This window comes from Siphateles boraxobius, unplaced genomic scaffold (genome assembly GCF_051911475.1).
Source record: "Siphateles boraxobius isolate OS27281-9 unplaced genomic scaffold, OSU_SipBor_1 55, whole genome shotgun sequence".
Classification (NCBI taxonomy): domain Eukaryota; kingdom Metazoa; phylum Chordata; class Actinopteri; order Cypriniformes; family Leuciscidae; genus Siphateles; species Siphateles boraxobius.
In genome coordinates, this window is record NW_027509181.1 from 3,975,561 (window position 1) to 3,991,636 (window position 16,076).

Consider the following 16,076-nt stretch of genomic DNA (forward strand, 5'->3'; position numbering starts at 1 on the left):
TTTTAATTAAATGCTTTTTGTGGCGAGGGTGGCGTGGTTCAGCGCGGTCTGTAATGGGAGAGAGAAGAGACGAGCGGGAAGTAGGTCAAGTGCAAATGACAAACACCTGTCTTATTGCAGTGATCGGCGTGGAGAGACCGCTTATAAGCCGCGCGCTGGAACGAGAGAGAGAGACTGGAGAGAAAATTTGACGCAGAGAAAGAAAACCGGTGGATCCGAGCTCTCATTTTTTAACTGTTTTGGCGTCTCAAAAATGCTGCGTCTCATGGCTATGAAACATGAAACCGGTTCCAAATGGCATCCTAAGCCCTGGCGGTCCTCCTCCGTGACCACACTTTAGTGGCGATAGCACTTTGACTGTCAGGTAGAAGTCTTGTAGAAGCTGTGGAGCTCGCCACAGTGTGGGCTTGGCAGAAGTGTGCATTACAATTGATTTTGACATTGGTGGGGAAATTAAAAGCAGGAAAGCAAGAATATGCATTGGGTTACTATCGTAAAGAAGGCAACCTTCGTATGGATCTGAATGACGGATAGACTGTGGTTGTGTGGTTGTTAATTTTGTAGATATTTCAGCATATTTGTTATTGATTGAAAAATCCTCTTGGATCATTCTTATACTGTTAAAGTGAAAGTCCATAGCAGGGGTCCAATCCTGCTCCTACAATGTTCTGTGGAGTTTAGCTCTAACCTGCCCCAACACTTGCCTGGAAGTTTCTAGTAATCCTGAAGGTCTTGATTAGCTGGTTCAGGTGTGTATGAGGAGTGGAACTAATCTGAGGCTGAAAAATGCTGCGTCGATTTGCAGGCAGTATACGGAGGTAGGAAGGCAACAAGGCACATCTGAATCCAATGATCATGTCACTTCCTGTCTGCTGAGGTACTATCATCTCATTGATGCATCCTTCCCTGCCTATGATATCCCACTATCCTGTACTTTTGATTCCATGACAGTTGAACAAAAAAAATAAGCGTGGTAGCAACATGAATGTTGCGGTTGGTGGTCAGTTTGTGTGTAAATGTCTGTAACTTTTACCACTTTTAATGTTATATTTAATGATAAATTAATATTGCAGTAATTTAATATTTGCATCCCTTTGAGAAAAGCTCTCTCTATTTTGTTGAAGATAACAAAATTGTTATGCTGCCTCATTAGTCTGTCCAAAATCAGTTTTGGGAGGTTCCTGCAGAATCACTACCTAGCATTGGCATGAATTCACTAAAAGTCAAGGTATGGCAAGTTCAGATGATGCCATTAAATCTAACAATAACACATGTGCCAATATAAATTCAGTTAAGTGTAAATTGACAAAACTGAAATTAAAATAATCACATAGCTCTGAAAATAACCTGGCAGCTGCTGATATATGAAACAATTAATAACAAAAAAGTCAGTTCTTACCTTAAGAGTCTACAAAAAAACTCTTATTTTTTTATTTTAACTCTTTTTTTAAAATTAAGGTGAAATAGATCTCATTAATTGGGCAATGAAAATAGATAAATGGCAGTATATATATATATATATATATATATATATATATATATATATATATATATATATATATATATATATATATATATACACATACATACATTGCAAGGACTGACTCAATGATTCAGAGAAAAAGAGCCATGGGCAAAAACCTGGGTAGAGAGGTTGGACAGGACCAAGTATTATAATAGCACCACCTAGTGTAAGACACATTATTGTCCTGCAGAGGTCGCAGTGATTTTGCCAAGACGACATCTTTTGTTCATCCTGGAACAATATTCCTGTCCGAAAACATAGTCCTAACCTTATCCCTAGCTCTAAACCTAATCCTACCTATATCTTGTCACTAAAATCAGAGGGAAATGATAGATGAATACTAACTCTTGTCGTAAGCCTGACATTAACTATAAACCTATCCCTTAATTCCGATTGGTTGATTGAAATGTTGTTCCAGGATCAACAAATATGTTGATCCAGGAACATGTTGTACTTGGTGAAATTATATTGTGTGGGGGTGGGGGGATGTGCATAGACAGTAAAAGAAAGGGGATGTGTGACCAATCTACCATGTTTAGGATCTTTGCGATGTACATTCTCTGATGCCCAAACAGCTTTAAGGCTTAATAATAATAAAGAAAATCCTAACAAAATAGAATAGGATTACAGCACCATAGACCTATGTCATGACCCACAAAATGTATGGGGGTAAAGGAGGTAACATTAACCCTAGAGTGTGAATGTATGTGTGCTAGACCAGTGTTTGACTGGCAATCCATTCATGGTGTTTCAGCTGCATTCTGCCTGAGATTCTGGGATAGACAGTATCCCCATAGGGCAAGTGGTTTGGAAAATCAATGGATTGACATTCCATTCATCTGTGCAATGTAATAGGCAATATAGTGTTTTTAGTGGTGACTGAAGGAGGGTTATTGTAAGTTGTTAAAGGTACCCTAAAAATAAAAGTATATGTACCCGTCTACCACAAATGTCAGTCATTTGAGGTTATTATATAGCAGGATTCATAAATTGATGTTGAATAGAATGAGTAACAGCTTTAATTAAAGTTGCATTGAAACGGAATTTGCAGTAGTCTTTTATTCCTTATTGTGACGTATATACGAGTGAAACAGCTTCTCAAACATTAAAAAAGATATAGCATGGGAATTGATTTTGTCCATTGGGAATTGATTAGATCTTTGGGTCATTATTGTCATTCGCTATTGCTGTGATCTCATGTGAGTGACAGGTTGTCCTGCCCTCGTGCCAGTGAACATGTCATCAGATGGCATTGCAAGAGGGAGGGGGAAGTTATTTTGATTACAAGAGAATTTTTTTTATTATGTGCACTGCACAGATAAATCGCTTATTATAAATACTAAATATTCCATTAAAAAAATAAATCAATTTTGATTTCATGGTGACAGAATGAAACTACTATTCAAATGTTAAAATGGCAACAACGAACATGTTACTAATGGTACTAATTGTTCTGCTCAAAATTAATAAAAACAAAACTTCCACTCATGTTCTTTCCCTAACTGCAATATTCTATTGGTGCACAACTTTCGTCAAGAATAAACTTGAGCTTTAATTCATCAAACGAAGAGTGCTGCAGGGATGATGTATTTTTGTCAGCTAAAACCCACATTTTAGCACTTCCGTCACATGACCTCACTGGTTTGGTCTTGTGGTATTTTGCACTTTGTATTCTAACTCACAGTTCTATACTGACACACCAAATTTAAATATATATTGCATAGTATGCAATTAGTGCTAGTTTTCTATGCTATCATCATGATGTCGTATAAAAAAGTACATTCTGATTGGCTATCCAAATCTCTGTAAATCCAGTGTTGTAAAACATTGATGGACACAGAATAAAAACTCAATTATGCACCAGATTCTCACTTTATTGGCTAAATTCATGACTACAAAAAAAAAAAAAAAGTCATTTTAAGAAGAAAAAGTGAGATTTGCAGTTAACGAATTGAACACAGCCACAATCACTCAGTGAACAGTGCATTTCTGCATTTTAAACTGAAACAGCGATGGCACCCACTTTGCAGACATTCACACATGGTATTATTTGCACATCGTGCATGATTTTAACCTAAAGAATAAAAAATAAAGACCTACACCCCCCCCCCCCCCCCCCCCCCCCCCAAAAAAAAAGCCAAACAGAGCATTTCCACAGGCCAGGCTAAATACTACCTGAGTGTGCAGTTTAAAGAAGCAAAGAATGCGCCAAAATAGGTATGTGTCAAAATGTGCAGGGTGCCATCAATAACTACTGTAAACAGACACGCACTTGGACGAAGCTTCACATTAAAGAGACTGGCAGTGATTTGCACAATCACCTCCACTTAGATTGCTTTAGAGGGGAATGGAAAAGTCTGTCCCCAGCGGGGATCAAAAGCTGGACCCTGAGGCTTGGTCTGACGAGAAGGGTGTTGTAGGTCCAATAAATGTCCTTAAAAGGATTATCACGTTTTGGCTGAAGACGTGAAGATGTATTGGAAGGAAAAATCAACCAGAACAGCTAAAAACGCAGTAAAAGGTGCGCAGTTACTAGAGAAAGAGAAGAAAAACTCACACACAAACTCGCACAACAAAACCAATTTCCACAAATACACACTGTTGTTTCACATAGAAACCAACACGCTTTTCACAAGGGCATTTCAGTCAAGCACACATATATGACCGCTCAGATTGCACAGCAGTCTCGTCTTGATGGAGACAGCTAAACAAACCCTGCACTGATTTGGTGTTTGGAGTTGAAGAGGAGAAGGAAAAGGAGAGGTAGAATGATGGACAGGATGTATAGGCGTGTTGCAGTAGTTGATGTTATTTCTTGGCTTTGCCGCCCTTGGCTGCGTTTCGTGGAGGAGTTACAGGTCTACCAGATCCAAATCCTCCCGCACCACCATACGACAGCATCTTCTTCTCCGCTGGTTTCAGAATCTGACAGAGCAGAGAGAAAGCAGGTAAAATGAGTAGTGAGGCTCATGATATATAAAATATTTTGTTGCCCATGTAAACGAACAGACATTGCAAATCGCACTACAAACCCAGTCTCATCATTTGGTGTGGCGTGCAATAGTTACATTTCATCGATTTTCTGCAGGAAACTTTTTTTCCCCCAAAACCATGAACCTGTTACTAGTAAAATAAAATGTAAGAGCACATACAAACCTGAAATGAGCACATCAGGGTCTCGTCGACACTCATCATAGCTCCTGCATTGTCAAACTCTCCGCAGTAGTTAGGAGCGGAGAAAAGTGTGACTAACTGCCTCTTTGCAAAGAACTCATAGCCATCCTCTACCACCTGTTCAGAGAGCAGAAGATGTAAGCTTCACAAATGCTATTCAAAAGCTTGACATACAAGAATGCATCCTACTCAATCAACAAAGGACAAAATTAAAACTATTTAAAAAATTCTATTTTGTCGAATCGATGACAGTCTATGACAAAGATTTTCAACATTTTCCTCATCATTAAGCTGCGATCCGTATAGAATGAATATCAAACCTGCAGAAATCCTTCCCAGCTAAACATACTGCTGTTCTCCAATATTGCAGAATCTTGTCTGTATAACATACCATTTCACTGTCTGTTTTAAATCTGCATCTAAAGTTCCCTGCTCTATGCAGCCTCACGTGTGAAAAACACCACGAAGTGTCAGTTTTTATTTCGCCTCTAGAGGCTGCTTTCGTACGGTGCAATGACAGCGCACTATTCTCAGCCGCTCCAGCAACGGACGCAAACTATCGGCAAAAATCCATACCAATAGCTGATTAATCTGGAAAATCAATTAATCAGTTGACCTCTACAAACAACAAAAGAACTCTTTTAGACCACTTGTGGCACACAAACAAAACATAAAAGTGACAAAAGTATCTTTTATCATGTTTTCAATAAATAAGGCAATAAAAAGGAAATAATAAACCAAAAAAAGAAAGAAAAAGAAAAAAGTAATTCAGGTTTTCTAGGTTTTTGTGTTGTGTTTGTGGGGTGGCTATATATATATATGTGTGTGTGTGTGTGTGTGTATTTAGAAAGCTTGAATTGTCTACTTTTAAGCAAAACAATTCAAAACGAATAGAAACAGACTACTCTCTTATGTAGGCTAATCAGTATAAAATGTGCATTTCTCTCTATAGGCGCATTTGTGTAATTATATTTATTCAACGAGTAGAATACTTTCCAACCCGTTACATATAGTATTATAAATTCAGACGTTCATGATATAAAAAAATAAACACATTAGAATAACTTTTAAAATGGAGTGAACACGGAGCAGTTTTTCCGTGAGCAGGAATGGAAAAACCGGAGTGGCCTCGGAGCGGATTGAATACAGAACCTTAGATTGCAGAGAGGAATGTGTTTTCGCTCCACTCCAGGCTTTGATCACATCCCCCTCAGCAGGGTGAATATACCTAACCCTTATTTAAGACCTATTCAAACTGAAATTAAGACATTCATTACACTATTTGAGAAATGTAAGCATATTTACTGCCTTAAAATGATGAAAAGTGACTTTAAGACAATAGGACAGGCTGGAACCCTGCAATTAATGGAAATCCATCGTAGCGACGGAGAACTTTAATCCCTGTGAATATCCACAAGGTGTAAAGCTTAAAGTCACAATGGGTAAATTCCATAGAAAAGCATTACATTCCATAGAAACACTCTTTCTTCCGAGTCTAGCCTCCCTCAACTCTTCATTCCTATTTCTTTAGGAAAACCCCACTTTCTGGATAAATAATGAAGATCATTTTCATGATAAATTGGTTCAGAAACATCATGATTATTCATTCTCTGAATGAGGTGTACAATAAGAAACTTCTGCGTCACAGTATCCGTTACAATGATGACAACATTCAATTAACTAAATGACTTACCTGGTGGGCCCGGCAAATGAGGTCCATGTCATGTTTGTGGAGGAACTTGGCCACAACATCAGAACCAAAGGTGAAAGAGACACCACGGTCATTCTCTCCCCAGCCCATGACATCTTTATCGGGGTCAGCCCAGAGCAGATCACACAGCAAACCCTGGTCAGGAACGTCTGTGGGCCTCATCACACGGCGAATCTGTTCCATAGATTGCAGGTCTGGAGAAAGACCTAGGTGAAGAACGGTTCAACTGCAGTTTAGAAGAAATATTTTGAATTCACACAGATTAGTATAAAGAACCTAAAGTCCACAATTCCCAAACTATTTCACAAACCTGTCCATGTAATAAATACACATTTTACAGGAAAATAAGCTATTATGTGCTTTACAACACAGAGCTGTACGCTGAAGACCTGAACAAATAACTAGGGTCAACCAGCGAGTCCAACAACCAACTAATCAATACTAACTACCAGTACTTAGTCTTAAACGTGGTTGACCAATCTTTTTTCTTTAGAAAAGTTTTAATATTTGTGTGTATAAAAAACAATGTGATAAATGTTGAAATTAAAGGACCATTCACACCGAACGCAACATAACTCTATGAGAAAGGTCTATTTACATGTGACAACCTTTTTCTGTAACTTTTACAAACAGACACACCACTGCTTTAACTACAGATCCCCGCAGTTAAGAATAGCTTTAGAGAATTAAGATTAGGTGTGTCCAATCCTGCTTTTGGTGGGCCACTCTAGCTTCTACAGACCTTCCTGAAAATGTCTAGTGAACCTCAAAATTCTCACTTACTTTTTAGCTTTACATTTACATACATTTAGTTCAATACCAAACTTCTGATAGGCAGGCAGAAACCAAACATTTAAACATCTACAAATTTAAATAAATAGAAAGCCAAAAATGGCACAGAACATTCTTTATAGTTTCTTGAGTGTGTGGTTCCAGGGTTTGTCCCTAAAGGGGGTTGTAGTGGCCCTAAAGGAGAAAACTTTTCAGGTCAGAACAGAGAATCATTCCTCCTCTTGTGTACCAGTTACTTGTGGTGTTCAATATTGTGAAATACAATTTTTCATGTCCGTTATGCTGATGACTCTCAACTTTACCTCCTTGCCAAGACCTGCTCTCTAGGAAATCTGCAACATTTTAAATTCTAAGTATATACAAACATTATTGTAGGGATGTCCCGATCCGATACACAGTATCGGTATCGGCTCCGATACTGCTATTTTTGCCGGATCGGGTATCGGTCAGACGAGGCCGATCCAAATCCGATATTGTGCGTTTTACTATTCTGTGTTATTGTTAAGCCCCACAAAAGCATAAAGCACCATAAAGCTTTCGTGGACTATATTATAAGTGTTCTGAAGCCATACTATAGTATAATGTAAGATAGAAATGAATATATTTAAGTCATTAAATTCAAGTTCAGGTAAACTCCTTCCTCCGCTGCGGCTGCCAGTCATTCTCCATTCAGCATTCAAACAGCGTTCAAACAGTTCGGTTACGACAGTCAACGATGAAACTCTCTCCAAGATGATTCAATGTTAATATTATTATACTTGATCTGTAGATAAAGCTCTATGGTTTCGCATAAAATGACTATCTTGCTGGACTTTATTGCTGTACCTTAAACATGTTCGTTTATACCGTGTGTTAGGCTTGCCGCGATAGACGGTGTTGACGGTGTTACCGGTTTTAAGCGCCGTCACCGGTGACATCACTTTCCCACCGTGACACCGCGATGTCTTGACTTTTTTAAAGTATTCGTTTTTGCTAAAATATTTATTTGAATTAATTAAAAATAATAATTATCAATTATTTAGTTCAGAATAGAGCATACATTAATTAAAAACTGAACTGCGCAGTGCGTGCCAAGAGCCAGTCATGATCAGCAAGCATCAGGAGTCAAATTCCATTTAGCACGTGTGGAGATTTTATATTCGTCTCTTAGACCCCATTTACACCTGGTATTAAAATGAGATCTGTATCCAGATAAGTTATCCGGATAATTAGTGTTCTGATCTTACCGATTCCATTTACACCTGGCCACATAAATGTGTTTTTGCAAAACGGATATAAATCCGACTTCAACTCCCGCGCTATGATTTAATGGATTGCACGCCACCGAAAGCAACAGAGGTAAGCTGCATTTTATTGATCATCAGCTCATTTCAAAATCAAAGACAGCAATAAGAAAAAGTGGCAACAGCCCTGGTAAGATAATTTCGTTTTTTTACTTGAAGATGATTGTGTGTTAAGCGTCTGTGTCTGTGACTTTCACTCTTATTTGCGATGTTTGCACGTTGGCTTGATGAATAGACGCTCAGCTGCTCATCTGCGGTAATGCGTGTTGCAGTAGCGTCGTCATATCTGACATGAAATAGCCTATAGCCTATATAACACTCTCACACGTTTATTTTTTTTAGCATTTTTGGGAGGAGTAAAATATACATATGTGGTTTCAACAACCAGATTGCGTTTACACCTAGTAAAGATCCGAACACAATGCAGCCAGACTACCTCCAGATGTGGTCAGGCAGATCCGATCACAACGTATTTACACCTTGCATTAACATGCGGTTTTTATTATCTGGATAACTTATCTGGATACAGATCGCATTTTAATACCAGGTGTAAATGGGGTCTTATTTATTTGGTTTTATCTTATTTAAACTTTGTGTAATTTATTTAGGCCTATTTTATTTTCTTATTCGTTAACAAACGTTTTATGGTTCTTATTTGTTCGGGCCCAGTTTGCCGATTTTCACTTTTTTCAGCCTTATGCATGGGGTTATTTTTATTCGTTCGTTATGCTAATAAAAGTTCTGTCTATAAATAAAAGTTTTATTATCAGCGAGTTGTTTTTTTTTTGTCCATTCAAGCAATTGACGCTGAATTGCCAATTGACGCTTATTTCGAAAGTGAAAGTATAACGCGCACGCATTTAAAAGCTATTTAACTTCCCCGCCCGCCCCCCACGGTGACACCGCGATCACCGGTGTTGTCACACGTCGATTAACCGGTGGGAAAATTTCCTCACCGCCGCAACCCTACCGTGTGTCTGTTAGATCACAACACTGGAGAGCACTATAAATGTTCTTTACACGCACAGTAACTGAAATTTAAAACTGTTAAAAGAAAAGGCTCAATAAACTATTGCATAGATAGATACTGTATAATACACTACGCATCAATATGTCTTTCCTTTGTGCTTTGAACTTTTCAATGCTGACTCGACGCGCTATGATTGTGTTGCTTCAAGCGCATCATTCTGCGCTCGGGATGCGCATAAGTGCTTTGTGCCGCACTGTATTGCAGCCTTTCATAATCACATCATAATACTTTTGCGCAATGGAAGATTATTAATAGCCTTTTTTGTTCTGTCCTATCTATCATATGTTGCAGCCTCATTAAACCGCTGTTCTATACATATAAAATATGTCTTCATTTTATAGTAGACTATATATAAAATAATTGATCTTTTTTATTTTTGTCATCTTGTTTTTCATAAATGTATTTTACAACAATACAAAGAGCAATGTGTAACGTTTTACCAGATTTAGTGCTACACTTATTGTCTCTTATTTGTTCCCCACTAAATAATGTATTTTTTTACTAAATTTTCAGATTTTATACAATTATTGTGCACTTGTGATTTTTCTAGACTAAATTTTACTGCTGAGTTATCCACTAATCTAGTTTATAATAGAAATAGAAGTAGGTTGTGTTTAACACACAAAAGAGTGATTATCAGTTCAACCCACAGAGTTGTAGAAATTCTACTTGATTAAAAAAAAAAACTGCGCTGGTATCAGATCGGTATCGGTAGATACTCAGAATTTTTGGTATCGGATCGGTTCAGAAAAAATGGTATCGGGACATCCTTACATTATTGTTATTCAAAAGCATTAAGAGAATGTTACATTTCATCATTTTCAAAATAACACAAATTACTTCTTCCAGACATGAAGTAGATGGTAATCTTTGTCTGCAAAGATTCTCCAAACCTTGTGTAGACATTCCAGAAAAACTTACTATTAGATTAAAACAATTAGCTTCAATTATGGCAGTGCAGAGCCTATCTTAAAATAAGAGCAACACTAAAAATGTTCTTGAAATGACTCCCTGAAGACACAAAAAAGTGAGTTAAGAGGAAAAACACTTGGAAAAAAAAGTGCTAAAAATTGCATACCTCCGTGACAACAAAAAATCTTTTCATCCACAATAGCAGCTACAGGTAAGCAGTTGAAACAGTCTGTGAATGTCTTCCAAAGCTTGATGTTATACCGCCTTTTACCTGCCAAAAAACATGTGCATGTACAGACATTTTAAAGTTAAATGCATCAATCTTGTGTACTTTGAGAACAAAATTAAGAGCTCCAACCCCTTTTCAGCAACCAAACTGAACATGGTAAAATAAAAAATAAAAACAAAGTAGTACCTGAAATTTAAAGTGGACTTAAACATATTTTTTAGTTGTTTAGCTGTTATTCCACAGTACATTCACGTTGTTTTTTTAAAGAAGCCAGAAAGGTATAATACTAATTTATTATTATTATTATAATATGAATATTATTAATTCTATTAGTTAATATTATGATAGTTGATATTTCTTTGACATCTGGTCTACAAACGCATTTCCATTACAAATGTAGTGCAACGCTGTAATCATCTGTCCACATAAATATTATAGATTATGCACCACAGAAAATGAAGTGAACATAGCAGGGCATCTTGCTTTCCCAAATGCCCAAATTCCCAAAAGTTGCCAAATATCTTTTCTTGATTACACATCTTGATTTCTGGAGACGAAAAAATAAATAAAACTGCCACCGATAAATTTGCAACAGGCAGTGATTTCTCCCATTTTAAAAATAATATTATCAAGTATTATTTTATTTTAAGTTAAACTGGAAGAAATAAAATGGTAGCAGCCTATGTAACTGCACCGGTGTCTGAATAGTTTTAACTTTTCATAAACCAACCGAATTACAGTGCATATTGGCAGTGCTGTCTCAGACAAGGGGTGAAGCCTGGGTAGACCATATAATCGAATATTGAGAAGATCATTTCTTTTTACATATTGCCCAGCCCTAGGTGTGCTAGAATCGTCTCCTCCCACACATGTAAGCCATATAACTTGCTGTGTAGTGTACTTCATAAGAAAAAAATGCTTATGCAATATTTATATTTTAAATATTTTTATCATGCTTTTAAAGCTGTACTTTTTTTAACTCCTTGTTTTACACATTGGGTTTCTTCCTTGGTGGAAACCTGACCCTACATATAATTGTGACCCATGCTGGCAAATTGACCCTTCAGAGGGAGTTAGATTGACAGGCGATCTGACCAATCATAATCCGCCATCCACCATTTTTGTCCGACAAAGCAGTCAGGAGAGTTAGCAGATTAACGTTGGAGGATTTGAACTTGAAAAACATTATGTACTGACCAAATTTGAAAGGTGAGACTGTTTCATATCAAAAGTAAGCTGGTCTGTCCTGTCTGTCAGCGTCCTCTCTGCTCCTTGATGTATTTTTCACTGCGTGAGAACATGGTGTGTCGTAAGAGCGGCGTGGCTTGTCGGACATAGCAACAGTAACTAAAGGGGGCGGGTCTTTGCGAACGGTCAATTGAGTCAGAGTGAGCAAAGTTAGTCATTTTCCATAAAAAAACTTTAAAATTATGTATGATTTGTTGGAATCAGACAAAAATAAATGAGCTACACCTGCAAGCAAAAATGGCTCCAAGACAAAATTACCTAGCAACCATACCTTAAAATAACACCAAATTTGGCACACACCAAGTCAAAACCTAAATCTACAGGGAAAATATATGTTGAACTTTATTGAAAATATTTATATAAAGAATATTTAACATTGTTACCCAACTGATTTTTTTCTGCTTAGCGGTCAGTAAGAGGAATGCATAACTGGTTAAGGGCAACACGTCACACGTGTAGCAAAATTATGCAACAAAATATCAACAACAACAATAAATAATGTTAATTCATGTTAATAAGTTTATATATAGACTAAATTCTGTGAAAGTATTTTCATGATTTTTCTTGCATGGATGTGTGGCCAGATAGTGATCAATACAGCTACAGAAGCAAAGTTAATTTTAATACAGTCATGAGTTTCATATTGTGCCCATGCCTAACCATTGTTCAAGATTTGCTACATTAATGTCCACAACCATCTTCTTTAGGGGGTGGCACATTATCACTGAAGTAGTCATTAATATGTTGAGCAAAATGTTCCATGTCAATTGCTTTGAGCCTTTGACAAGATTCACCGAGCACAGTGCATTTTAAGACAGAGAACTCTTGCATCCATATCCATTACAAAGCTGGCATATATCGGCGAAACATTGAATTACTTTTCATGTTTTCAGAGGATGGACGCTTCCATGATAGCACAATATGCCCGTTGCGCGGGGTATTTTGATTAATCATCGAAAGGCATTATTATGACTGGTTGGCAACGAGCTGGTTTTGTTTACATCAGATCATCAAATCACATTTCATTGGTTCAGACTCATGCCAGTGAGAATTCGCTATGGATATTCACAAAGTTGGAATACTGCACTTTACAACGGTACCAAATTTGTGCTGAGGGAAAACACTCATGGTTGAGAAGCCAACAGAGAATTGCAGTTTTCATGGATTATTAAAACAAAGGAAAGATTTAGGAAGGTACACATCTAAAGATAATTTTAGACGTTTAATGGCTATTTGGAGCACTAGACGAGGGCTTAATGAACTAATTTTTTGGTGTGAAAACCTGAAATTTGACCAAAATTGACATATTTCACTTGTTTTGCCAGTAGCTCATAACTAGCCTGTGAACATTACGACTCATTTTGCCAGCATGGTTCACCATTACTCCAACCGTGACATAAGCTTTTGGTCATAACATCCACCCATATAAAAAGCATACTCACATTCATCATAAAATCCATATATCCTGTTGATGGAGGCACATTCATGGTTTCCTCTGAGAAGAAAGAAGTTCTCTGGATATTTCACCTTGTAGGCAAGCAGCAGGCAGATGGTCTCCAAAGACTGCTTGCCTCTGTCTACATAGTCTCCCAGAAACAGGTAGTTGCTCTCTGGAGGATATCCTCCATACTCGAAAAGCCTGAGCAGGTCATAGTACTGACCATGAACATCACCTCCAGGAAGAGAAAGAGTTACATTTTGTTCTAAGCTGGCTTCATCTGAACTATATAAAATCAAAACAGAGGGTAAGGTTTAGCAGAAACTTACCACAAATCTTGAGTGGTGCCTCCAGCTCCAGCAGTATCGGCTGGCTTAGGAAGATTTCCCGAGATTTTAGACACAATCCACGAATCTCGTTCTCACTTAACTGAACATTTTTACCAGGTCTTGAGCCCTTCACTAAAAATTAATGACACACAAAGGTTAACCTTACTATTGTATTGTAATTGCTAAAAAATATACATAAAAGCTTTGTGAATACATATACATATTTGTGCATGTATCTGTTTGTGTGTGTAAAGAAAGTCTCTTTCAAGGAAAGTATTTACAACGTCTACAGGCATCTAGGAAGACCATGTACTATCTACTCAAAATCTCAAACTACTTGCCACACTTACATTGGAATATCATTTAACACAAACTTGGTTCCGGTAAGATGCTAAGTACTGCAATGTGAAATGTGTTTTGACTGCTGGAACTGACAGCGGTGACAAAAAAAAACAGCAATATGACAGCGTTTGATTCTTCTCTAGTTCCTAGTAATATTGGTATTCTTTCTTCTGAATTTACTTTCAAATTCTTAGAAAAGTAATTGGATAAAAGTTTATAGTTGGTATATCAACACAGACGTCTACAGTAGCAATCAAAATTGAGTAAATCACCTTTTGAAACTAACTTGATGCTTCAAATAAAGATAGATCAGTTACATTGGTTCACCAGTACGTGGCGACAAGTGACTTAAAAAAACGTATCTGTCATTGAAACATACATTCAAGAGATTCATTTAAAAAGGTTGAGGCTGCATCCGAAATCGCATACTTCCCTACAATATAGGTGAAAAACAGTATGTGAAAAAAAGAGCTTGAAGCATTTCCGAATTCACAGTACTCATAAAAGAGTACGCAAAAAAACCCCCGCGGATTAAAACATGTCTATTAAAACATGGCTAATGTAATACGTCCGGATTACTTTCATACACATTCATACTATAAAGAACATATACTTCTATAGTCTAGTCACGAAGGGCTTATTCCTCTTTGACTTATTCAAAATAAGTACCTGAAGGGAGTATACGATTTTAGACGCAGCCTGATTCATCCAGAAATAAAACATATCAAGTCTTAATGAGTGAGTCAAAGCATTCGTTTAAACAGATTTAAAAAAATATGAATAAAAAATAAATCAATTTAATTAAATATTTTTTAAATACACTGCAATTAACAGTTTGCCAGAACCTCTAGCAAATTCCATGTTTTTTGTTTAGTTGTCTATTCAGAATAATGGGAAGATCGTGGTTCTCAATCCAGAATTGTGCAGCTCTAGACTGATATTTAGGTACAGCTGCTTCCTTTTTTTTCCAATTTCTGAATTCTTTGTCCCATACAAGAAAATATTTTTATTATATTGATATTTATATATTTAAATTTATTTTTTGATGTACTGATTAACAGTTTACACAATTGAAAGATCTTTATTTCCCCCGATTTTAACTAATAAGCATGTGTGTGTCAGTGGTGGGCAGAAGAAAACACAATGGTTACAATGGTACCGTACTATGAATATACCATCATCAAGACTGTTGTTGTTGATGTCTCACTGTCAAAGGCATTTCTTCCATCTCTACTTGTTATTCTGGTAGCAGTCTTAATGATGGGGGTATTATTCTGACAGGAAGTCAAAATGTGGCAGAACACTGCACTGGTGACGTCTTTGTGGCTTCCTCCGTTTCTGAACCTGAACGCGACGATTGACGCACTGCGCATGCGCTGAAGTTTTGTTCGGATTATATGTAATAAACATGAAAATTATGCACATACGTATTTTAATTGGATTGATAGTGTTACGTATTTATACATAATAATACATAGCTATATATACATTCGATTGGAGATGATATTGAACAAATAAAAGCATACGCTTTCAGCCGCTTAACCGTTATTAAACATTATAAAACAATACAGTTTGTAATAATAATAATAAAAAAAGAATAAACGTATTACCCTCCAAAAGGCGCTGGATGATCGAATCGATGTTTAATTTGTCCGATTCAGCCATTTTGTCGCTCGCTGGAGATTAGCCGGCTAACAGAGCCAGGAACAAGACGACCTAGGAATCCACCCGATGCAAATACACGGTAATAACTTGTAAAAATGTATTTATAATAGATCCCACTACTGATAGTATTCCTGAGTTTTTGGTATTGCCGCGAATGGTACCTTCAGTAGTTCGTTGTATGAGGAAACTAGCACCACGACCGCTGAGTAGGAAACACTGAATGGGGCGGGATTAACACTAAAGCGGGTGTCTGATTGGTTATTCTCGGCTCATGAGGAGCGCTTCAAATATCACATCCGAAGAGCCAATAGGATATTCTGTTTGTCAATCTTTCCCTATATTTAATTGTTAATAAGAAAATTAAAACCACAATCACCAATGTATAAATCTCAGATTCA

The 16,076-nt window shown here is 37.0% G+C and overlaps 1 protein-coding gene across 2 annotated transcripts; it reads right to left on the reverse strand.

Annotated features, from left to right (window-relative positions):
• Positions 1-3,378: 3,378 nt before the first annotated feature.
• On the reverse strand, positions 3,379-15,926 carry ppp1cab (protein phosphatase 1, catalytic subunit, alpha isozyme b). Of its 2 annotated transcripts, XM_077205925.1 has the most exons (8): positions 15,840-15,922; positions 15,624-15,729; positions 13,672-13,803; positions 13,347-13,577; positions 10,594-10,698; positions 6,393-6,616; positions 4,682-4,816; positions 3,379-4,450 (listed from the first exon to the last, which is right to left on the reverse strand). In XM_077205925.1, exons 2-8 carry the CDS (start codon positions 15,676-15,678, stop codon positions 4,334-4,336), a joined length of 999 nt encoding a protein of 332 aa, XP_077062040.1. In that variant the 5' UTR covers positions 15,679-15,729; positions 15,840-15,922; the 3' UTR covers positions 3,379-4,333. The 2 variants fall into 2 exon arrangements, with proteins under 2 accessions (XP_077062040.1, XP_077062039.1); XM_077205924.1 differs by having other exon boundaries at positions 15,624-15,926.
• Between the last annotated feature and the right edge of the window lie 150 nt (positions 15,927-16,076).